At 41.4% G+C, this 26,527-nt stretch overlaps 1 protein-coding gene across 4 annotated transcripts in view; it reads right to left on the reverse strand.

Annotated features, from left to right (window-relative positions):
• The window catches only part of OPA1 (OPA1 mitochondrial dynamin like GTPase), a 267,989-nt gene that overhangs the window by 186,355 nt on the left and 55,107 nt on the right, over nucleotides 1-26,527 (reverse strand). For all 4 annotated transcript variants that reach the window (XM_053710217.1, XM_053710215.1, XM_053710216.1 and 1 more), the window contains 3 exons: nucleotides 13,983-14,055; nucleotides 1,679-1,751; nucleotides 168-283 (listed from right to left, as the gene is read on the reverse strand). In XM_053710217.1, coding sequence (XP_053566192.1) covers nucleotides 168-283; nucleotides 1,679-1,751; nucleotides 13,983-14,055 — 262 coding nt within the window. The remainder of the gene's footprint in view (nucleotides 1-167; nucleotides 284-1,678; nucleotides 1,752-13,982; nucleotides 14,056-26,527) is intronic.

A 26,527-nucleotide genomic window follows, 5' to 3' on the forward strand; every position in this document is an offset into this window, starting at 1 on the left:
GGGATACTTGGTGAGTGCTACATAGGGAAATGAGCAAAGATATGTAAATTGTAGTGATAAACATTCTGTGCAATTTCCCTGTGGAATAACCAGTAGTCTGTTAGACTGCCGCTAAGTATATCCATATAGTTATTTTGTTTGCTAGCTTCTCGTTGCTCAGAAATTACCTTTGAAGGCATCAGCTTGCTGTTCTACTGACTCACGAACCATTTTCCAAAAACAATCAGAAACAGCGAGACTTAAATTCTTGGTTGTCACCTGGTGTGCTTTAAGCATGCCATTCCTATAAAACAAAATAAATAGAGGTTATGTTTGATATATACACCTTTAAACAAAGTTTTAATGGAGTTAATATGGTGTAATGCACTGGAAAGTAACTAGGTTTTCTAATGGACCAGAATTGCTGTGAATTTGAAAGCCAGAAAAATAATTAAACTTTGAACAGATATTTTAACTGGAACAAATCCAATGGTTCTAGTCCAAGGCAACATAGTTTATAAATTTATTTGTGGTCTAAGACAGTGTCAAAAGCATTAGTAAAATATGAATATGCTAATCTACTGTTCCACAAAGGTATATCACTTTAACTATGTAGTCAACAGACTGTTTCTGGTCACATAAAAATACTATAATGTTACATTTAAAGGGCCATGTTACCCAAATGTTGAAACACTTGAAAGTGATGCAGCATAGCTGTAAAAAGACGACTAGAAAATATCACCTTAACATCTCTATGTAAAAAAGAAAGACATTTTACCTCAAGAGTTCCTCAGAAGTCACATCCCATTGTAAAGGACTTCTAAGCAGCAAATCAGTATGTCTGTCCCGGGTCAGCTAAGGGAGTGAGCTTTGTGAACACTCATCTTATTTACCTATTCAGTTTAAGGAAGTTTACCATGAACTCTCATAAGAGTTAAGTCAAATCTCATGAAATCACAGTAAAATAGTTCATGACCTCAGCACTGTTGATGCTGATTGGCTGCTGTTCATTTCTTCATTTTTTTTACCTGCAGCTGTGCAGCAGCTGTATTATAACTTTTTACAAAGAACTTACTCTGCTGAGCTGAGGAGATTGTGAAGTATAATATCTTCCTTTTTTATATAGAGATGCTCAGGTGATATTTTCCTGTCAGTTTTTACAGTTATACTGTATTAGTTTTAAGTGATTTAGTATTATCTCCCTTTAACAACTAAAAGTTCAGCACTTTATATTTTCATATGCAAATATTACAAACCAATTTTTTTTCTCAATTTGTTCAAACCATGAATGCCACAGTCCTATCATGCTCTTCTAAAGTAATAATTGTTCATATTCAGCTTTCTAACTTTGGTGAACACCTTTAGTTCTCTGCTTACTCAATTGATGCTTATTTTACTTATTCCATTGTGTTATCGTGTGCACTTGTACTTCATATTACACACATACATATAAATAACATTATAACTCGCATTCACTAAAAATGTATGGTTAACTCTAGGTACATCATATCTCTTTGTTTGACTAACATACAATTAAACTTATAGTTATGCTTTCCATAATTATATAATGCTCTGACAATAAGATATTGTTGTACCTCTACTAATGAGAACTGTTACTTACATGGCCAATATTACACTGAAACGCATGCATGAATCATTACAATTAGCAGGCTACGGAATTCTGTTGATGAGCACCTACTTTAAAAGTGATGATCCTTGAAAAAATTCTTCTTCATAATCTTTTATAGATTCAATACTCTCATTATTGTTACCTATTAATTAGAATTTAAGAAAAAAGGTTTATAATATTTCTCATTTACATGCAATAACATTATAAAACATCAGATATTAAATAACAGGCTTCATGTTTCCCCATCTGGTTAGCAAAGACTAGCAGCATTATATGGTCTCTTCACTTGGGAAGAGGTGGTTAATTAAAGTCTAACAGTGTCTGATTGTGTGCTTAAGCAGAGACAATTTGAAAATATCCTGTGAAGACTCTAGTGCCCCAATTTCAAATTTTAAATTTTGAAGCTATAATCCAGAGCTTTTTGAGTGGAAGAGTGACCAGGCCCTTGTGTGGATTAGGACCTATCCCCAGAGAAGTTTATAGTGACTGTAAAACTGATTGCATAATATTTCACTATTTATAAAGTGTTCATCAAATCTTGTCTTATACTGTAAGAAGAGCACCTTCCCCTTATTTTGTTAGTGGGTCCCACAGTTACTATATTTTATATCAGGACACTACTTATTGCATTTTTAAAATATGTCTGGACATTCCAATTTTAAAAGCTACCCGTAATAGAGTACAAGGCAGCTAGAGTGGGTCACTCACTGCAAATTATTCACTTGTGTTCAAGCAGGGTAAGTACTACATTTAGAATAAAAAAAAAATCTAAATTAAAATGCATCTGAAACCATTTCAATTTTGCTTATAAGCTTTCTTGAAATACCAATGTAAATATTATTTTCAGGGGGAAAAAAAGAACTTATCTACAAGATTCCATTTAATATAAAGGCAAACTTTTTCAAAAGTTAAGTATTGTTGGTATTAATCAGGTTTGGTAAAACACCAGCCACAACACCTTGCTAAAAGTCTGCCAACGCAGCATGCTATACTTCTATAGTATATATTTAGACTCTATAAATCATATTTTTACATTTATTAACCTTCAAAATTTTTATAAACATTTAAATACTATGATATATGCTCAAGTTTAAAAAAAAAGATGGGGATAGTCAAACATACTTTAATTGTGATTCTGCCAGTCTACATTTATAAACATTAAAAGGTGCCTTAATAAATATATAAATTGAGGCTGTCTGCCACCCTCTACTACACAACAAAGCTGGATTGAGCATTTAAACCCCCATAGGTTAAGGTTACATGTTCTAAAAGGCTTTTAAAGGGCCATTATAGGGCAAACGTACATGGTCTAACTTATGCATCTAATTTTAGCACTAGCAACCCTGCAATTCCATAGCACGAATTCTCAAAAAAACATAATTTATGCTTACCTGATAAATTCCTTTCTTCTGTAGTGTGATCAGTCCACGGGTCATCATTACTTGTGGGATATTAACTGCTCCCCTACAGGAAGTGCAAGAGGATTCACCCAGCAGAGTTGCTATATAGCTCCTCCCCTCTACGTCACCTCCAGTCATTCGACCAAGGACCAACGAGAAAGGAGAAGCCAAGGGTGTAGTGGTGACTGGAGTATAATTTAAAAAATATTTACCTGCCTTAAAAAACAGGGCGGGCCGTGGACTGATCACACTACAGAAGAAAGGAATTTATCAGGTAAGCATAAATTATGTTTTCTTCTGTTAAGTGTGATCAGTCCACGGGTCATCATTACTTGTGGGATACCAATACCAAAGCAAAAGTACACGGATGACGGGAGGGATAGGCAGGCTCTTTATACAGAAGGAACCACTGCCTGAAGAACCTTTCTCCCAAAAATAGCCTCCGAGGAAGCAAAAGTGTCAAATTTGTAAAATTTGGAAAAAGTATGAAGCGAAGACCAAGTTGCAGCCTTGCAAATCTGTTCAACAGAGGCCTCATTCTTAAAGGCCCAAGTGGAAGCCACAGCTCTAGTGGAATGAGCTGTAATTCTTTCAGGAGGCTGCTGTCCAGCAGTCTCATAAGCTAAACGAATTATGCTACGAAGCCAAAAAGAGAGAGAGGTAGCAGAAGCTTTTTGACCTCTCCTCTGACCAGAGTAAACGACAAACAGGGAAGACGTTTGTCGAAAATCTTTAGTTGCCTGTAAATAAAATTTAAGGGCACGAACTACATCCAGATTGTGCAAAAGACGTTCCTTCCTCGAAGAAGGATTTGGGCACAAGGATGGAACAACAATCTCCTGATTGATATTCCTGTTAGTGACTACCTTAGGTAAGAACCCAGGCTTAGTACGCAGAACTACCTTATCCGAGTGAAAAATCAAATAAGGAGAATCACAATGTAAGGCTGATAACTCAGAGACTCTTCGAGCCGAGGAAATAGCCATTAAAAATAGAACTTTCCAAGATAACAACTTTATATCAATGGAATGAAGGGGTTCAAACGGAACACCCTGTAAAACGTTAAGAACAAGGTTTAAACTCCATGGTGGAGCCACAGCTTTAAACACAGGTTTAATCCTGGCCAAAGCCTGACAAAAAGCCTGAACGTCTGGAACTTCTGACAGACGCTTGTGTAACAGAATGGACAGAGCTGAGATCTGTCCCTTTAAGGAACTAGCGGATAACCCCTTTTCTAAACCTTCTTGTAGAAAAGACAATATCCTAGGAATCCTAACCTTACTCCAAGAGTAACCTTTGGATTCGCACCAATATAGGTATTTACGCCATATTTTATGGTAAATCTTTCTGGTAACAGGCTTCCTAGCCTGTATTAAGGTATCAATAACTGACTCAGAAAAACCACGCTTTGATAAGATCAAGCGTTCTATTTCCAAGCAGTCAGCTTCAGAGAAGTTAGATTTTGATGTTTGAAAGGACCCTGAATCAGAAGGTCCTGTTTCAGAGGTAACGACCAAGGTGGACAGAATGACATGTCCACCAGATCTGTATACCAGGTCCTGCGTGGCCATGCAGGCGCTATTAGAATCACTGATGCTTTCTCCTGTTTGATTCTGGCAATCAATCGAGGAAGCATCGGGAAAGGTGGAAACACATGAGCCATCCTGAAGGTCCATGGTGCTGTCAAGGCATCTATCAGGACCGCTCCCGGATCCCTGGATCTGGACCCGTAGCGCGGAAGCTTGGCGTTCTGTCGAGACGCCATGAGATCTATCTCTGGTTTGCCCCAACGTCGAAGTATTTGGGCAAAGACCTCTGGATGAAGTTCCCACTCCCCCGGATGAAAAGTCTGACGACTTAAGAAATCCGCCTCCCAGTTCTCCACTCCCGGGACGTGGATTGCAGACAGGTGGCAAGAGTGAGACTCTGCCCAGCGAATTATCTTCGATACTTCCATCATTGCTAGGGAGCTTCTTGTCCCTCCCTGATGGTTGATATAAGCTACAGTCGTGATGTTGTCCGACTGGAACCTGATGAACCCCCGAGTTGCTAACTGGGGCCAAGCCAGAAGAGCATTGAGGACTGCTCTCAATTCCAGAATGTTTATTGGAAGAAGACTCTCCTCCTGATTCCATAGTCCCTGAGCCTTCAGAGAATTCCAGACAGCGCCCCAACCTAGTAGGCTGGCGTCTGTTGTTACAATTGACCAGTCTGGCCTGCTGAATGGCATTCCCCTGGACAGATGTGGCCGATAAAGCCACCATAGAAGAGAATTTCTGGTCTCTTGAATGGAATGAAGGACACGGCATGCACTTTGAAGTTTTGTTAACCTGTCCTCTGTCAGGTAAATCTTCATTTCTACAGAATCGATCAGAGTCCCCAGGAAGGGAACTCTTGTGAGTGGAAAGAGAGAACTTTTCTCTTCGTTCACTTTCCATCCATGCGACCTTAGAAATGCCAGTACTATCTCTGTATGAGATTTGGCAGTTTGAAAGCTTGAAGCTTGTATCAGTATGTCGTCTAAGTACGGAGCTACTGAAATTCCTTGCGGTCTTAGTACCGCCAGAAGAGTGCCCAGAACCTTTGTGAAGATTCTTGGAGCCGTAGCCAGTCCGAATGGAAGAGCTACAAACTGGTAATGCCTGTCTAAAAAGGCAAACCTTAGATACCGGTAATGACTTCTGTGAATCGGTATGTGAAGGTAAGCATCCTTTAAATCCACTGTGGTCAAGTACTGACCCTCTTGGATCATGGGCAAAATTGTTCGAATAGTTTCCATCTTGAACGATGGAACTCTTAGAAATTTGTTTAGGATCTTTAAATCCAAGATTGGCCTGAAGGTTCCCTCTTTTTTGGGAACTACAAACAGATTTGAGTAAAACCCTTGTCCTTGTTCCAACCGCGGAACTGGATGGATCACTCCCATTAATAAAAGATCTTGTACGCAGCGTAGAAACGCTTCCTTCTTTGTTAGGTTTGTTGACAACCTTGACAGATGAAATCTCCCTCTTGGGGGAGAGGATTTGAAGTCCAGAAGGTATCCCTGAGATATGATCTCTAACGCCCAGGGATCCTGAACATCTCTTGCCCAAGCCTGGGCGAAGAGGGAAAGTCTGCCCCCCACTAGATCCGGTCCCGGATCGGGGGCCCTCAATTCATGCTGTCTTAGGGGCAGCAGCAGGTTTTCTGGCCTGTTTGCCCCTGTTCCAGGACTGGTTAGGTTTCCAGCCTTGTCTGTAGCGAGCAACAGCTCCTTCCTGTTTTGGTGCAGAGGAAGTTGATGCTGCTCCTGCTTTGAAATTACGAAAGGAACGAAAATTGGACTGTCTAGCCTTGGCTTTGGCCTTGTCCTGAGGCAGGGCATGACCTTTACCTCCTGTAATGTCATCAATAATCTCTTTCAAGCCGGGCCCGAATAAGGTCTGCCCTTTGAAAGGAATATTAAGCAATTTAGATTTAGACGTAACATCAGCTGACCAGGATTTTAGCCACAGAGCTCTGCGTGCCTGAATGGCGAATCCTGAATTTTTAGCCGCAAGTTTAGTTAAATGTACTACGGCATCTGAAATAAATGAATTAGCTAACTTAAGGAATTTAAGTTTGTGTGTGATGTCATCTAGTGTGGATGATTGAAGTGTCTCTTCCAGAGACTCAAACCAAAATGCTGCTGCAGCCGTGACAGGCGCAATACATGCAAGAGGTTGCAATATAAACCCTTGTTGAACAAACATTTTCTTAAGGTAACCCTCTAATTTTTTATCCATTGGATCTGAAAAAGCACAGCTATCCTCCACTGGGATAGTGGTACGCTTAGCTAAAGTAGAAACTGCTCCCTCCACCTTAGGGACCATTTGCCATAAGTCCCGTGTGGCGGCGTCTATTGGAAACATTTTTCTGAATATAGGAGGGGGTGAGAAAGGCACACCGGGTCTATCCCACTCCTTAGTAACAATGTCAGTAAGTCTCTTAGGTATAGGAAAAACGTCAGTACTCGTCGGTACCGCAAAATATTTATCCAACCTACACATTTTTTCTGGGATTGCAACTGTGTTACAATCATTCAGAGCCACTAATACCTCCCCTAGTAACACACGGAGGTTCTCAAGCTTAAATTTAAAATTTGAAATGTCTGAGTCCAGTTTATTTGGATCAGAACCGTCACCCACAGAATGAAGCTCTCCGTCTTCATGTTCTGCAAACTGTGACGCAGTATCAGACATGGCCCTTGCATTATCAGCGCACTCTGTTCTCATCCCAGAGTGATCACGTTTACCTCTTAGTTCTGGTAGTTTAGCCAAAACTTCAGTCATAACAGTAGCCATATCTTGTAATGTGATTTGTAATGGCCGCCCAGATGCACTCGGCGCTACAATATCACGCACCTCCTGAGCGGGAGATGCAGGTACTGACACGTGAGGCGAGTTAGTCGGCATAACTCTCCCCTCGTTGTTTGGTGAAATATGTTCAATTTGTACAGATTGACTATTTTTTAAAGTAGCATCAATACATTTAGTACATAAATTTCTATTGGGCTCCACTTTGGCATTAACACATATAGCACAGATAATATCTTCCTCTGAATCAGACATGTTTAACACACTAGCAAATAAACAGCAACTTGGAAATACTTTTCAAAGTAATTTACAAATAATATGAAAACGAACTGTGCCTTTAAGAAGCACAGAAAAATATTATAACAGATAAAATAATTAAGTTATAGCATCAATCTTTGTCAGAATATACAGTTTTAGCAAAGGATTGTTCCCCTCAGCAAATGATAACTAACCCAGGCAGCAGAAAAAAAATACACAAATAAACGTTTTTTATATCACAGTCAATACAATCAGCACAGCTCTGCTGTATGATTACTTCCCTCAAAAAAGACTCTTGAGATCCCTGAACTCTGTAGAGATGAACCGGATCATGCAGGAAGAAAATGAACCTCTGACTGAGTTTTTCTGATGCATAGTGAAAGCACCAAAATGGCCCCTCCCCCACACACATAACAGTGAGAGGGATCAGTGAACTGCTCTAATTTAAATCAAAACTATTGCCAAGTGGAAAAAAAGTGCCCAAAACATTTTTTCACCCAGTACCTCAGAGAAAAAAACGTTTTTACATGCCAGCAAAAAAACATTTTACCTCAATAATTAATTGTCATTTAAAACCTATTGCAAGTCCCTGCAAAATAGGTTAAGTCTATGTATACAGTTTAAAAGCCAGAGAAGTACCATTTCCCAGAAAACTGAAGTGTAAAATATACATACATGACAGCCTGATATCAGCTACATCTACTGCATTCAAGGCTGAGTTTACATTATAACGGTATGGCAGGATTTTCTCATCAATTCCATGTCAGAAAATAATAAACTGCTACATACCTCTTTGCAGATTAATCTGCCTGCTGTCCCCTGATCTGAAGTTTACCTCACTCCTCAGATGGCCGAGAAACAGCAATATGATCTTAACTACTCCGGCTAAAATCATAGAAAAACTCAGGTAGATTCTTCTTCAAATTCTACCAGAGAAGGAATAACACACTCCGGTGCTATTATAAAATAACAAACTTTTGATTGAAGATATAAAAACTAAATATATCACCATAGTCCTCTCACACATCCTATCTAGTCGTTGGGTGCAAGAGAATGACTGGAGGTGACGTAGAGGGGAGGAGCTATATAGCAACTCTGCTGGGTGAATCCTCTTGCACTTCCTGTAGGGGAGCAGTTAATATCCCACAAGTAATGATGACCCGTGGACTGATCACACTTAACAGAAGAAATAATAGTGCAAATCTCACAGATTTTTCGAAAGAAAAAGGGGCAGAACACGAAAATTCAAGAGGGATAAACCAGGGGAATGTCTCCCTAAGGGTAATGGGGAATACCAGACATGGACTCCTTGCCTATGTGCTTAGAGGGAAATATCTGCACCTCACTGACGAGGCCCAAAGGAGATCAAAATTATTTTCTGGCGTTGCCGTTTTCCTTGTTCAGAGGAGAATTGACTGGCATTTCGGTGCTGGACTGACCTTGTTAGGCTGGATCAGACTGATATACTTCAGGAAAGTTCTCCTCTGTAAAAAGCACAATTGGGCTAAACGAAGCTACTCCCAGGTAGTAAACGGGCCATAGAACAAGCCACTGAGCTGTTGTTTTGTTCCTGGCAGATTGCTTCTCTTTCTGTATGCAGATCAGAGCTGTTTCCCATAGAAAGTAATGAGGTTCTCTGGGATACAGAATCTCAACGGGGAGATTGAGGTTAACCTGACTGATATAAATTCTTAGTTTGCAGTAAATACATATTAAACAGATAGGTTTTCACTACACAGTTTATTTATAGTTGATTCTAGTTTAGTAACATTATTTTTAATTTGAGCAAACTTCAGTGGGTAAAATAAATCATTGAGGTCTAAAAGTGTACAAGGTTTATAGAATATGAGAGAGCTTGACACATCAAGGGAAATTTTCTCTCTCCAGCCCAGGGAACTCCTCTGTTCCTCCTACTTACTAAAACTGTAAAGCTTATTTCACATAGTGGAAAAAGCAAACTGCAAACACAGAAATATACAGAGTATAATCCTAATTTGTTAAAGTTATATTGAAATATTTAAAAGCAAAATCAGGATTTTTACAAAACACAATTCTAAATGGACTGCTGTTAAATGCATTACACCACAAAAAAGTACAAAGCTTAAATGCAAGTTTAAAGTAATTTAAATACAAGGCACAGAGTGTAAATGTTACAAAACTCCTTTGAGAGATATATACAGCTAAATGTACCATTCTTGTGAGGAATCTCACAGTGCTGGAGGATATTTTAGATAATCTCACCTGAGCAGAGAGCTTTAGATAAATCGAGCCCTATTTGGTTAACCCACGCAAAATGGTACCTTTGGAAGCTGCAGAGAACTGCAGGAAATGGCCAGCGAGCCAATAAGCAGTCACACAACCAATCTGTTTGAGAGGTAATTTAACCCCCACAAAAGGGGTTAAACACACAGACTTGAAGGATACCTAGTGGTAAAATTAAATGCTCTAACAAATGTGCTGATAGCAGTATTGCAGTTAGTCCCAGTTGATATGCTGCAATCTGCTTTCTTCCTGAATGTATGTCTACTGGAGATTTGCAATACCCTTTTTATTAACTTTAACTAGCTTGTGTACCTGGTATAATTATACAATCTAGCATCACAATGTAGTAGTCCAAAAGCAATCTCATGGGGAGTAGACTCAATAGGTGAATATGATATTTTTTATGTACACATATTTTATTAGCAGTATATAAAAAGCAAATGCATGCTAAGCTAACACATGGTTATGCAAGTAACAGGCCTCAGGTCCATGTGGCCCTCTTTAAATGGTACAGTTAAATAGGTACAGAGAAACAGTTTAGTGGTTAAAATGAAGTTTGGGACAAGATTACATTCCATTTGTAAAATGAACTACCAATCATAATAATACAAAAAAAGCTCCATTTAAATCTTTGACAACTAACGTTGTAATTAGCAGATGTAATGTTTGCATTTGAATGTCCATGAACATGTTGCTGCTCACGATTGTCTCACCGACTGTGTCCTGCTCAGGAGCCACAATGATTGAAGTTTCTCGAGTGGGATTATACCCTTTGCAGAGGTTAAACACACAGTAATCTAGGTTAACTATTTAGAGCATGTAATATTGGCATTAGGTTGTTAGTTTAAATCTGCAACTTGAATGTGATCTAGCTCTATGTACATGGTGCTGTGCTGAAAAATATTTAATCTACTGAATTATACCAATATAAACAATAATTATAAAAAAGCACAAGCATCTGTTCAGTATTCCTTCATGACATATCCTTCTTGTGTAACCCATGCAGAGGAATAAATAAATATGGCTAAATGTGTTATATATTGCTACCGTAGTCTGGCAAACATTAATCAAATGGTAAGTTGTTTTTTTTTATCAAACTCATATTAGCCTGTTGCTTCTTAGTAGTAAAAGGATAACAAGACTACTTTATCCAGTTTTCACAAAAAATTAAGGAACACTAAACCAATGCATAACATTTAATAAATAATTCCTAACGCTACTGATGCCAGAAATAAAGAATGTGCTCATTTTGGATATTTTTACTGTTTACCTGCTAACCTCTGCTCCCCTACACTGATCTGATCTGTATGGGGGAGCAAGAGGAATGTGTGGGTTTCCCAGAGTTAAAAGGTCTTTCCCTTCGCCATTTTTTTTGTTTACTCCTAATTCTTCTTCACCCCCTATCATTAGGCACAGGGTTCTACCCAAGTCTTTTAGCCCCCCCTTGATGCTATTTTTTCTTCTTTATGTTCAATGCTATTAGTGATTTTGGAGAAGTCAGGTGTCATATGTGACTTTCTGTGTTAGACTGATTTGCATCATTCTCTAATATATTCTTTTGTTTTTCTAGTTCAATTAGCTAAATCAACCTGCTTACATGTTCTTATTCAGAGTTTACTTGGGTACTTTTGATTTTCTACAATCGATACTTCTATGCTTAATTCTGATTTTAGACTTTAAACCTTGAACTGGAACTCATTTGTACACCCAAGCCTTTTGAGATACCGTCTAGCTGTAGCTTTGTCTATTAGAGTAAGACCTTTATTATAGGATGTAATGTATTTGTATCTTTGAGTATTGACCTAAAACACAAAAACATTTTATATGCTTATTAATCCACATGTGACCAGTAAAGTGTAAATGAACAGCACTGGTATCTGGATTTTGAGAGATTTTCAGAGATTTCTGCTTTTAGATATCCAGGTTGCAAATTAGGGAAATGTGCTTAAAACAATTTTATATATCTTTTTAAACCATAAAAAATCTGGAGTAGACTGTCACTTTAAATGAATATTGTGGGGAAAAAATAAATGTTCTGTACCCATAGAACAGTTCATTTTTAGCAGATAATTCCCTTAAAGGGATCATTTATGCAGGCAAGCAGCTGATAAAGTTTTTGTTTGTTTGTATTTAACCCCTTCACTACTGGGAATTTCAGAGAAAAACTTTCCCAAAAGTACCAGAGAATTTTTAGCATTTTTGCTATCATTCCATTTAAACAGAAAAAGAGCCTATATAGATAGATATATTTTTTAAGTAGACAGTCCAAGGTATTGATCTAGGACAATTTTGGTATATTTCAGGTCACCATTTTGCAGCCAAATGCTATTATATAAAAAAAGCGTTACTTTTCTTTCTTTTTTTTTTTTACATACTTTAGGTTTCTCACTGAAATTATTTACATACTATTTGTGAAGTCATAAAACAAATGGTTGGAAAAGCGTCTCTGGGATCCCCTTTGTTCATAAATAGCAGACATGTATGCTTTGCCATTGCTTTTGGCTGATTAGAAGGCCTCTAATTACAGCTGCACACCACACTCCTAAAATTCCCCATCCACCATATTAGGTACTGGCAGACAGTGAAAGTTTATGGCTTCTTTTTTTTTAAATTAATTGTATTTTTTTTACCCTCTCACCTCCCTAATTCCTCCCAAACAGCTCTCTAACCCTCCCCCTACCAATAAAATCCCCATCTTAGGTACTGGCAGTACCCATTTTATACCTATCATTTATGATTTTTTTAATATTTTTTTTTCTGTAGCTTAGGGATAAACTCCCCACTCCTGATTGCTATTTATCCCCCACTCCCCATACCAAACTTTTTTCTATTGTACAGCGGCCCCATCCCTCCCTCTCCATTCAAAACATTTTTTCTGCAGTGTAGGGTCCCTCCCACTCCCCCTCCGCCGCTAGGGCCACCCACTTGCCTTCCCTCCAAGCTCTCCTGCCAGCACCAACAGAGATCGCTACAGACTGTGACAGACTATGACACAGGAACAGCAGCTCTCTGCCGTCACCGAGACTGCTTGGGCTTTCAGCATGTCGGACGTAGATCTACATCATGCGGTGCGATAGGCTATGTACCGCACCACATAGATCTACGGCTGAATGGGTTAAGGGGTTAAATTAACTACAGGTACACTTTTTCCTTCTGCCCCCACTGCCACTACCTCTTGTTCACATAGCTTTTCCATAGCAAATACTAACGTATTGACAAGATTAGAATTGCAGGCAAAATGAGCCATTTCAAATGACTGTCCCCAATTTCAAGTTAAAGGTCACCTATGGTTAGTTGCCCAGGTTACTTCCAATGCAAAATTAAAAAAGCAAATTGGACACTTAAAATGTTTTTTCAATGTTCCTGCTGCCTTAGATTGAACCTGCCCTGGTTTACACAACTTTTCATCATGTGAATGAGAGATTCTTATATATGGGCAGCAAATGTATATATTTTTCATAATTATATTAAAATGACTTAATTTGTTAGGGTTTAAAATAACAAATATTAACACTTTTTACTACACAATAAGATGTTTTACAATGGCTAAACATATGCAGAGAGAGGGTGGGGTAGTGGGTGTGGCAGGTTATGGGTAGGAACAGTGGTGTGTAACATTTTGGCCTGGAGATATTCCAAACTTTTTTTGTTGAAAAATATAGAAAATGCCTTTACTACCCATTCCCAAGCTTTGCACAACTAACATTGTTATATTAATATAATTTATATACTTTAAACCTTTACATTTCTGACTGTTTCAAAGGCCCTGCAGGCTGCCTATATTTTTATGCATTTTAATAGCTTTTCACAGCAAGAGCAATTAAATTGTGCAACTCATTACCTAAGGAGATAGTAAATGCCAATAGCTTAGATACATTTCTGGCAAGATAAATTAAGATCTGTATAGGTTGAACTTGATAAACTTTAAGCACTAAACATTTTGGAGTAGACTGTCCCTTTAACTTCCGTTCATAAGTAGTAGCAGTTAAACTAAATAATATATACATGATTATTAGAGCTATAGTGCAATTAAATTGCAAGTCTAAAATCCAGATATGGTTTGTAATATTATAACATTTTTAATATTTACTATAGGTGTACTTTTTATCCTATCTTTACCTTTCCCTGTGACTACAGCAAAGTATCCCAGTGCCTTCATTGGAAACAGCTTGCCTTCAATTATTTGCTGAATCTAGAAAGATACAAATAGCCATGTATAAAATAGCCATGTATAAAAACTACAAAATACATCTACTGAACCCATTAAATGACAAAATGTAAAAAACATAAATTATGCTTATATTGATAATTTAATTTCCATCTGTGGGAGGAGAGTCCACTGCTTCATTCATTACTTGTGGGAATTAAGATCCTGGCCACCAGGAGGAGGCAAAGACACCCCAGTCAAAGGCTTAAATACCTCCCCCACTCCCCTCATCCCCCAGTCATTCTGCCAAGGGAACAAGGAACAGTAGGAGAATATCGGGGTATAAATGGTTCCAGAAGAATAATATTAAATTTAGGTCTGCCCCCCGGAGAAACAGGTGGGAGCAGTGGAAATGAAATTATCAGGTAAGCATAATTTATGTTTTCCATCTTAATAGGAGGAGAGTCCACTGCTTCATTCATTACTTGTGGGAACAAATACCCAAGCTCTAGAGGACATTGAATGAAAGAAATGGGAGGGTAAAAGGAGGCGGACCCTATACTGAGGGCACCACAGCCTGCAGAACCTTTCTCCCAAAAACTGCTCCCGCCGAAGCAAAAACATCAAATTTGTAAAATGTTGCAAAAGTATGTAAAGAGGACCAAGTAGCCGCCTCACAAATCTGCTCCATAGAAGCCTTGTTCTTAAAGGCCCAAAAAGAGGCCACAGCTCTAGTTGAATGAGCTGTAATCCTCAGAGGAGGCTTATGTCCCGCTGTCTCAATGCGAAACGGAGGACACTCCTCAGCCAAAAAGATAAGGAAGTCGAAGAGGCCCTCTGACCCCCACGCTTCCTGGAAAGAGAACAAACAGAGAAAGAAGTTAGTCTAAATTCCTACGTGGCCTGAAGATAGGACTTCAAGGCACAAACCACATCGAGAATTACGTTGATCGATGTTGCGAATTGACACAACCATAGGAAGAAAACCTAACTTGGTTCGTAGAACAGCCTTATCAGCATGGAAATCCAGAAAAGGAGGGACTCATTGCAAGGCAGTAATCACAGATACTCCTCGCGCAGCCAGTAGAAAACGACCTTCCAAGACAATAATTTAATGTCTACTTTAAGTTTATCCTGGAGAACAGAATAAGTAGGTCCTCCACACCTTATGATAGATGCGACGAGCAACCAGCTACAAGCTTGAATGAGAGTAAAAAACAGAATTTATGCTTACCTGATAAATTACTTTCTCCAACGGTGTGTCCGGTCCACGGCGTCATCCTTACTTGTGGGAATCTCTCTTCCCCAACAGGAAATGGCAAAGAGTCCCAGCAAAGCTGGCCATATAGTCCCTCCTAGGCTCCGCCCACCCCAGTCATTCGACCGACGGACAGGAGGAAAAAAAAGGAGAAACTATAGGGTGCCGTGGTGACTGTAGTTAGAGAAAATAATTCATCAAACCTGATTAAAAAACCAGGGCGGGCCGTGGACCGGACACACCGTTGGAGAAAGTAATTTATCAGGTAAGCATAAATTCTGTTTTCTCCAACATTGGTGTGTCTGGTCCACGGCGTCATCCTTACTTGTGGGAACCAATACCAAAGCTTTAGGACACGGATGAAGGGAGGGAGCAAATCAGGTTACCTAAACAGAAGGCACCACGGCTTGCAAAACCTTTCTCCCAAAAATAGCCCCTGAAGAAGCAAAAGTATCAAATTTGTAAAATTTGGCAAAAGTGTGCAGTGAAGACCAAGTCGCTGTCTTACATATCTGATCAACAGAAGCCTCGTTCTTGAAGGCCCATGTGGAAGCCACAGCCCTAGCAGAGTGAGCTGTGATTCTTTCAGGAGGCTGCCGTCCGGCAGTCTCGTAAGCCAATCGGATGATGCTTTTAAGCCAAAAGGAAAGAGAGGTAGAAGTCGCTTTTTGACCTCTCTTTTTACCAGAATAGACGACAAACAGAGATGATGTTTGTCTGAACTCTTTTGTAGCTTCTAAATAGAATTTTAGAGCATGGACTACATCTAAATTGTGTAGCAAACGTTCCTTCTTTGAAACTGGATTCGGACACAAAGAAGGTACAACTATCTCCTGGTTAATATTTTTGTTGGAAACAACCTCTGGAAGAAAACCAGGCTTAGTACGCAAAACAACCTTATCTGAATGGAACACCAGATAGGGCGGAGTACACTGCAGAGCAGATAACTCAGAAACTCTTCTAGCAGAAGAAATAGCAACCAAAAACAAAACTTTCCAAGATAACAACTTAATATCTATGGAATGTAAAGGTTCAAACGGAACCCCTTGGAGAACTGAAAGAACTAGATTTAAACTCCAGGGAGGAGTCAAAGGTCTGTAAACAGGCTTGATCCTAACCAGAGCCTGAACAAATGCTTGAACATCTGGCACAGCTGCCAGTCGTTTGTGTAGTAAGACAGATAAAGCAGAAATCTGTCCCTTTAGAGAACTCGCTGATAATCCCTTATCCAAACCTTCTTGTAGAAAGGAAAGGATCTTAGGAATTTTGATCTTATTCCATGGGAATCCCTTGGATTCACACCAGCAGATATATCTTTTCCATATTTTATGGTAAATTTTTCTAGTTACCGGTTTTCTGGCTTGAACCAGAGTATCTATCACAGAATCTGAAAACCCACGCTTTGATAGAATCAAGCGTTCAATTTCCAAGCCGTCAGCTGGAGGGAGACCAGATTTGGATGTTCGAATGGACCCTGTACAAGAAGGTCCTGTCTCAAAGGTAGCTTCCATGGTGGAACCGATGACATATTCACCAGGTCTGCATACCAAGTCCTGCGTGGCCACGCAGGAGCTATCAAGATCACCGAGGCCCTCTCCTGCTTGATCCTGGCTACCAGCCTGGGAATGAGAGGAAACGGTGGAAACACATAAGCTAGGTTGAAGGTCCAAGGCGCTACTAGTGCATCCACTAGAGTCGCCTTGGGATCCCTGGATCTGAACCCGTAGCAAGGAACCTTGAAGTTCTGACGAGACGCCATCAGATCCATGTCTGGAATGCCCCATAATTGAGTTAATTGGGCAAAGATCTCCGGGTGAAGTTCCCACTCCCCCGGATGGAATGTCTGACGACTCAGATAATCCGCCTCCCAGTTTTCCACTCCTGGGATGTGGATCGCAGATAGGTGGCAGGAGTGATCCTCTGCCCATTCTATTATTTTGGTCACTTCTCTCATCGCCAGGGAACTCCTTGTTCCCCCCTGATGATTGATATAAGCAACAGTCGTCATGTTGTCTGATTGGAATCTTATGAATCTGGCCTTTGCTAGTTGAGGCCAAGCCCTGAGAGCATTGAATATCGCTCTTAGTTCCAGAATGTTTATCGGGAGAAGAGACTCTTCCCGAGACCAAAGTCCCTGAGCTTTCAGGGATTCCCAGACCGCGCCCCAGCCCACTAGACTGGCGTTGGTCGTGACGATGACCCACTCTGGTCTGCGGAAGCTCATTCCCTGGGACAGGTGGTCCAGGGTTAGCCACCAACGGAGTGAGTCTCTGGTCTTCTGATCTACTTGAATCACTGGAGACAAGTCTGTATAGTCCCCATTCCACTGTTTCAGCATGCACAGTTGTAATGGTCTTAGATGAATTCGCGCAAAAGGAACTATGTCCATTGCTGCAACCATCAACCCTACTACTTCCATGCACTGAGCTACGGAAGGACGAGGAATAGAATGAAGAACTTGAAAAGCGTTTAGAAGTTTTGACTTTCTGACTTCTGTCAGGAAAATCCTCATTTCTAAAGAATCTATTATTGTTCCCAAGAAGGGAACTCTTGTCGACGGAGACAGGGAACTTTTTTCTATGTTCACCTTCCATCCGTGAGATCTGAGAAAGGCCAGAACGATGTTTGTGTGAGCCTTTGCCTTTGAAAAAGACGACGCTTGTATTAGAATGTCGTCCAAGTACGGTACTACTGCAATGCCCCTTGGTCTTAGAACCACTAGAAGGGACCCGAGTACCTTTGTGAAAATCCTTGGAGCAGTGGCTAACCCGAATGGGAGGGCCACAAACTGGTAATGTTTGTCCAGAAAGGCGAACCTTAGGAACTGATGATGTTCTTTGTGGATAGGAATGTGAAGATACGCATCCTTTAGATCCACGGTAGTCATAAATTGACCTTCCTGGATTGTAGGTAGAATCGCTCGAATGGTTTCCATTTTGAACGATGGTACTCTGAGAAATTTGTTTAGGATCTTTAAATCCAGAATTGGTCTGAAAGTTCCCTCTTTTTTGGGAACTACAAACAGATTTGAGTAAAATCCCATTCCTTGTTCCGCCGATGGAACTGGGTGTATCACTCCCATCTTTAACAGGTCTTCTACACAATGTAAGAATGCCTGTCTCTTTATTTGGTTTGAGGATAAGTGAGACATGTGGAACCTTCCCCTTGGGGGTAGTTCCTTGAATTCCAGAAGATAACCCTGAGAAACTATTTCTAGTGTCCAGGGATCCTGAACATCTCTTGCCCAAGCCTGAGCAAAGAGAGAGAGTCTGCCCCCTACTAGATCCGGTCCCGGATCGGGGGCTACTCCTTCATGCTGTTTTGTTAGCAGCAGCAGGCTTCTTGGCCTGCTTACCCTTGTTCCAGCCTTGCATCGGTTTCCAGGCTGGTTTGGTTTGTGAAGCATTACCCTCTTGCTTAGAGGATGCAGAATTAGAGGCCGGTCCGTTCCTGAAATTACGAAAGGAACGAAAATTAGACTTATTCTTGGCTTTGAAAAGCCTATCTTGTGGGAGGGCGTGGCCCTTTCCCCCAGTGATGTCTGAGATAATCTCTTTCAATTCTGGCCCAAAGAGAGTTTTACCCTTGAAGGGGATATTAAGCAATTTTGTCTTGGATGATACATCCGCTGACCAAGACTTTAGCCAAAGCGCGCTGCGCGCCACAATTGCAAACCAGAACCACGCTGCTGTAGTGACAGGAACAATGCACGAAATGGGTTGCAGAAGGTAACCTTGCTGTACAAAAATCTTTTTAAGCAAACCCTCCAATTTTTTATCCATAGGATCTTTGAAAGCACAATTATCCTCGATAGGAATAGTAGTGCGCTTGTTTAGAGTAGAAACTGCCCCCTCGACCTTAGGGACTGTCTGCCATAAGTCCTTTCTGGGGTCGACCATAGGAAATAATTTCTTAAATATAGGAGGGGGGACAAAAGGTATGCCGGGCTTCTCCCACTCCTTATTCACTATGTCCGCCACCCGCTTGGGTATAGGAAAAGCGTCGGGGTGCACCGGAACCTCTAGGAACTTGTCCATCTTGCATAATTTTTCTGGAATGACCAGGTTGTCACAATCATCCAGAGTAGATAACACCTCCTTAAGCAGTGCACGGAGATGCTCTAATTTAAATTTAAATGTCACAACATCAGGTTCAGCCTGTTGAGAAATTTTTCCTGAATCTGAAATTTCCCCATCTGACAAAACCTCCCTCATGGCCCCTTCAGATTGGTGTGAGGGTATGACAGAGCAATTATCATCAGCGCCCTCCTGCTCTTCGGTGTTTAAAACAGAGCAATCGCGCTTTCTCTGATATGCAGGCATTTTGGATAAAATATTTGCTATGGAGTTATCCATTACTGCCGTCAATTGTTGCATAGTAATAAGCATTGGCGCGCTAGAAGTACTAGGGGCCTCCTGCGTGGGCAAAACTGGCATAGACACAGAAGGAGATGATGTAGAACTATGTCTACTCCCTTCATCTGATGAAACATCTTGGGCAATTTTACTATCTGTGGCAGTACTGTCCTTACTTTGTTTGGACGCTATGGCACAATTATCACATAATTTTGAAGGGGGAGACACATTGACTTTCATACATAGAGAACATAGCTTATCTGAAGGTACAGACATGTTAAACAGGCTTAAACATGTCAATAAAGCAAAAAAACCGTTTTAAAACAAAACCATTACTGTCTCTTTAAATTTTAAACAGAGCACACTTTATTACTGAATATGTGAAAAAGTATGAAGGAATTGTTCAAAATTTACCAAATTTTCACCACAGTGTCTTAAAGCATTCAAAGTATTGCACACCAATTTTCTGAGCTTTAACCCTTAAAATAACGAAACCGGAGCCGGTTACAGTTTTAACCCCTCTACAGTCCCAGCTACAGCCTTTGCTGCGACTCTACCAAACCCACGGGGAAATACGATACCAAATGAAGCCTTCTAGGAACTTTTCCAACTACTTTCAGATCCTAACACATGCATCTGCATGTCTTGCTCTCAAAAGTAACTGCGCAGTAATGGCGCGAAAATGAGGCTCAGCCTACAACTGGGAAGGCCCTTCCTGACTGGAAAGGTGTCTAACACAGTGCCTGACGTTAAAAAACGTTCCCCAAGTTTATAGGTGTGAATAACAAGCATAAACATGTATAAAATGCCCAAATAAAGCAATCGATTTTGCCCATAAAAGTGTCTACCAGTTTTATAGCCCATATTAAGCCCTTTATTCTGTTTGAGACTAAGAAAATGGCTTACCGGTCCCCATGAGGGGAAATGACAGCCTTCCAGCATTTCACAGTCTTGTTAGAAATATGGCTAGTCATACCTTAAGCAGAAAAGTCTGCTAACTGTTTCCCCCAACTGAAGTTACTTCATCTCAACAGTCCTATGTGGAAACAGCAAACGATTTTAGTTACTGTCTGCTAAAATCATCTTCCTCTCACAAACAGAACTCTTCATCTTTTTCTGTTTCAGAGTAAATAGTACATACCAGCACTATTTTAAAATAACAAACTCTTGATAGTAGAATAAAAAACTACAACTAAACACCACATACTCTTAACCATCTCCATGGAGATGTTGCCTGTGCAACGGCAAAGAGAATGACTGGGGTGGGCGGAGCCTAGGAGGGACTATATGGCCAGCTTTGCTGGGACTCTTTGCCATTTCCTGTTGGGGAAGAGATATTCCCACAAGTAAGGATGACGCCGTGGACCGGACACACCAATGTTGGAGAAATAACAGTCTCAGAAAACACTCTCTTGGCTAGGACTAAGCGTTCAATCTCCACGCAGTCAGCCTCAGAGATCTAGACATAGATGAACAAAGAGACCTTGGTTAGCAGATCCCTGCGACAAGGTAACTTCCATGGAAGAGATAACAACATCCCCACTAGTCCACAAACCATATCCTTTGCGGCCAAGACAGAGCAATCAGTGTCACTGACGCCAGCTTGATTCGAGCCACTACACTAGTAGTGGTAACAGCCGTAAAAGATAAATTAGATTGAGCCTCCAAGGCCCCGCTAATGCATCTGTTAGCTCCGCCTGAGGATCCTTGTACCTCGACCTATATCTGGGTAACTTGGTAATGAGATGTCATAAGATCTTCCTCTTGCAAATTTCCGCAAACACTCGGGATGGAGAGACCAATTCCCCGGATTAAAGTATTGTATGCTGAGGAAATGCGCTTCCCATTTGTCCACACCCGGACTGTGGATCGCTGACAGCGAACAAATGTGTGTCTCCGCCCACTCCAGAATACGAGATACTTCCCTCATAGCTAGGGAGCTTCTCATTCCCCCCTGATGGTTCATGCAAGCCACCGAGGATATATTGTCTGATTGGAATCTGATAAACTGGGACAAACCCAGCAGAGGCCAAGCCTTCAGAGCATTGTATATTGCCGAAGATCCAAAATGTGATCGGGAGGAGCTTTTCCTTCTGAGTCCATAGACCCTGTGCCTTCCTGGCACCCCAAACAGCTCCCCATCCTGATAGACTCACAATCGTAGTCGCAATCACACAGGATGGTCTTGAGACGGATATCCCTTGGGACAAGTGATCCGGACAAAAACACCAAGAGAGCGATTCTCTCGATCGGTTGTCCAGAGAAATCTCTTGAGACAGATCCAAATTATCGCCATTCCACTGCTTCAGCATTCACAGTTGCAACACTCTGAGGTGAAACCTGGCAAAGGAAATGATGTCCATGTTGGACACCATGAGACCAATCACTTCCATACAACGAGCCACAGATGGCCTTAAGGAGGTCTGGAGGGCAAGACATGTTGAAGCTAGCCAGCAACGTCTCTTCTCTGTTAGAAATATTCTCATGTCTATGGAGACTATTATAGTACCCAATAATTCTACTCTGGTACTTGATTCAAGAGAACTCTCTCTAGATTTATCTTCCATCCATGGGATAGAAGACAGAGGAGAGATTCCGAATGGTCCACTCTCCGAAAAACTTCTTGGAGAATGCTGCGTTGGTCAGGAATCAAACCCTGGTCAACTAATTGGAAGGCAGCTATGCTCACCACTATACCAGCTAGACCAAACAGAAGATCAATAAACTGGAAATGCTGGTCCAGGAACGCAAACCTTAGGAACTGGAAGTGGTCCTTGAGGATTGGTATGTGAAGGGAGCATCCTTCGGATCTATCATGGTCATGAACTGCCGTTCTTGAACAAGGGGAAGAAAGGACCTATTGTCTCCCACTTGAACGAGCTGACATTTAAAAACTTGTTTAAGCACTTCAGGTCCCAATCAGACGGAAAGTTCCCTCCTTCTTTGGAGCCACAAAAAGGTTTGAATAGTATCCCAAACCTCTCACTGCGATAGGCACCGGGACAATAACTCCTAGGAGGACAGATCCCGTACGCACCCCAGAAAGGCTTCCCTACTTTCTGGTCAGAAAGACAGGAGAGAGAGGAGGAACTGCCATTGCGTGGCTGAGACTTGAAACCTATCTTGTAACCCTGAGCTATGACCTCCAGGACCCATGGATCCTGCACGTCCCAGAACCAAGCGACTGAAGAGGACTGGGGACCGCACGTTCATGCCGACTTAGACTCGGCGGGCTTCTTGCTATGCTTGGATTTATTCCAGGACTGAGCCGGCTTCCAAGAGCTCTTGGTTTGCCCAGGCTTAGCGGAGGACTGCTGACATGGGCTTTATAAAAATGAAAAGAACGAAAATTGTCCCTTAGACTCGTTCATATTCTCTTGCGGTAGAAGAGCACCCTTGCCCCCTGTGTCTGTGGAGATAATTGAGTCCAGGCCTGGACCAAACAAAATCATTCCCTTAAAGGGGAGGGAGAAAAAGCTGAAGCCTTAGCATTTAGGCGAATAATCTGCCTAATAGCATCACAGATAAAATAATTAGCAACTCTCAAGGCCGTAAATATTTCCTGAGTAACTTCGAGGGGACCTCTCCACCCCAATCAAATCCTATAAGGAGTCAGAACAGAAGGTAGTTTCTCCAGCAACCGCTGCAACGGCCGCCTCCAGTTGAAACAAATATCCCATATGTTGAAACAACCTTCTTAAAAGAGTTTCCATACTTTATCCATGGGCTCTTAAAACGAAGAGCTATCCTCAAACGGGATAGTAATACGTTTAGCAAGGGTGAAGATAGCGCCATCCCTTTAGGGACGGAACCTCACAACTGCATTGAGAGTCCAGGACCAGGAACGACTTGTTAAAGGGAGAAGAGAGGAACAATCCAGTCGAAATTCATTCTTAACAATGTTCGCCATCAAACAGGAGCAGGGAAGGATAAGGTACCACCCTGTCCTCAAACTCTATCCAATTTAGGAATCAAAGGATCCTCAGGCAATTTGGTCTATGTAACCATTATCACAATATCAAGGCATATGGAACATAATTGAGGAGACGGTACTAAGGCCTTCTCACAATATAAACAGGAATTACTCTTTAGGAATAGAGGGAGTGCCCTCTAAGTAACAGAATCCTCCATCGCTAGTGCAATAACCAAAGAACTACATAAATAAAACATTTTATTCAAAAAACTACACCTTTATATACCAATGGCTGGGGCACTTACCACCTCCCATGACCCAGACAGTAAAGAGAGTTGGGACTCCACTCTGATAGACACCCGGTCAGGAAAGAGGGAAAGAATCACATGGTGCACAATGCAGGACCGTCCCTGGTATGAGAAAAAGCGCGCCAAGCTTGTAAGCTGCATGGCTCTCAAAGTGAAAGTGAAACCTGTATATTCCATAACAGCCTATGAGCCCATAACATCTCACACAGCAGCATAAAATCAAATAAATATATAAAGATTATTCCCCCCTGTTCAATAATGCCCCTCAGAAGATATTAACCCTTGATTTTATACAGATAAAAGGAGTCACACTATCATACATATATAAAAAATGAAACGATCTTACCAGAATCTATGCCGTGGAACAGAAACATGGCCTTTCAAATGTGACAGGTTAGTAGCATCGCTCCTGACATGGACTTGAGAGCAGACTTGAGAGCAGAATGCAGGCAGTGAAACTCGTAAATGCTGACTGCTTATGGAGCTCTTAATCTGAGTCGGGATGGTTTCGCAGAAAGACTCTCCCTGCATCACCCATGCTCTCACTGAGAGGCTGACAGGACTACTTAAAACTCCAGTCCCATTGCGAAGAGTACTAGCCTCCATAAGAGACTTCTTTGAATCTTCCGACACTTCTCTGCCAACCTCCTGTGATACTGTGCTTTGTTACCTTGGCAGAATGACTGGGGGATGAGGGGAGTGGGAGAGGTATTTAAGCCTTTGGCTGGGGTGTCTTTGCCTCTTCCTGGTGGCCAGGTTCTTAATTCCCACAAGTAATGAATTAAGCAGTGGACTCTCCTCCCATTAAGATGGAAACAGATAAAAAACATAATTTATGCTTACCTGATAAATTTATTTCTCTTGTAGTGTATCCAGTCCACGGATCATCCATTACTTCCCAACAGGAAGTTGCAAGAGGATCACCCACAGCAGAGCTGCTATATAGCTCCTCCCCTCACATGTCATATCCAGTCATTCGACCGAAACAAAACAAGAAAAGAGAAACCATAGGGTGCAGTGGTGACTGGAGTTTTTAATTAAAATTTAGATCTGCCTTAAAAAGACAGGGCGGGCCGTGGACTGGATACACTACAAGAGAAATAAATTTATCAGGTAAGCATAAATTATGTTTTCTCTTGTTAAGTGTATCCAGTCCACGGATCATCCATTACTTGTGGGATACCAATACCAAAGCTAAAGTACACGGATGATGGGAGGGACAAGGCAGGAACTTAAACGGAAGGAGCCACTGCCTGTAGAACCTTTCTCCCAAAAACAGCCTCCGAAGAAGCAAAAGTGTCAAATTTGTAAAATTTTGAAAAGGTGTGAAGCGAAGACCAAATCGCAGCCTTGCAAATCTGTTCAACAGAGGCCTCATTCTTAAAGGCCCAGGTGGAAGCCACAGCTCTAGTAGAATGAGCTGTAATCTTTTCAGGGGGCTGCTGTCCAGCAGTCTCATAGGCTAAACGTATTATGCTACGAAGCCAAAAGGAGAGAGAGATTGCCGAAGCTTTTTGACCTTTCCTCTGTCCAGAGTAAGCGACAAACAGGGAAGAAGTTTGACGAAAATCTTTAGTTGCCTGTAAATAGAACTTCAGGGCACGGACTACGTCCAGATTATGCAAAAGACGTTACTTCTTTGAAGAAGGATTAGGGCACAATGATTACCTTAGGTAAAAACCCAGGTTTAGTACGCAGAACTACCTTGTCTGAATGGAAAATCAGATAAGGAGAATCACAATGTAAGGCAGATAACTCAGAGACTCTTCGAGCCGAGGAAATAGCCATCAAAAACAGAACTTTCCAAGATAAAAGCTTAATATCAATGGAATGAAGGGGTTCAAACGGAACTCCTTGGAGAACTTTAAGAACCAAGTTTAAGCTCCACGGAGGAGCAACAGTTTTAAACACAGGCTTAATCCTAGCCAAAGCCTGACAAAAAGCCTGGACGTCTGGAACTTCTGCCAGACGCTTGTGCAAAAGAATAGACAGAGCAGAAATCTGTCCCTTTAACGAACTAGCAGATAAGCCCTTTTCCAAACCCTCTTGTAGAAAGGACAATATCCTAGGAATCCTAATCTTACTCCATGAGTAACTCTTGGATTCGCACCAATATAAGTATTTACGCCATATCTTATGGTAGATTTTTCTGGTAACAGGCTTCCGTGCCTGTATTAAGGTATCAATAACTGACTCTGAGAAGCCACGCTTTGATAGGATCAAGCGTTCAATCTCCATGCAGTCAGCCTCAGAGAAATTAGATTTGGATGGTTGAAAGGACCTTGTATTAGAAGGTCCTGCCTCAGAGGAAGAGACCATGGTGGACAGGACGACATGTCCACTAGGTCTGCATACCAGGTCCTGCGTGGCCACGCAGGCGCTATCAGAATCACCGATGCTCTCTCCTGTTTGATCTTGGCAATCAGTCGAGGCAGCAGCGGAAACAGTGGAAACACATAAGCCATGTTGAAAACCCAAGGGGCTGCTAGGGCATCTATCAGCGCCGCTCCCGGGTCCCTGGACCTGGATCCGTAACGAGGAAGCTTGGCGTTCTGGCGAGACGCCATGAGATCCAGTTCTGGTTTGCCCCAACGATGAATCAGTTGAGCGAACACCTCCGGATGAAGTTCCCACTCCCCCGGATGAAAAGTCTGGCGACTTAGAAAGTCCGCCTCCCAGTTCT

This window comes from Bombina bombina, chromosome 4 (genome assembly GCF_027579735.1).
Source record: "Bombina bombina isolate aBomBom1 chromosome 4, aBomBom1.pri, whole genome shotgun sequence".
NCBI classification, from domain to species: Eukaryota; Metazoa; Chordata; class Amphibia; order Anura; family Bombinatoridae; genus Bombina; species Bombina bombina.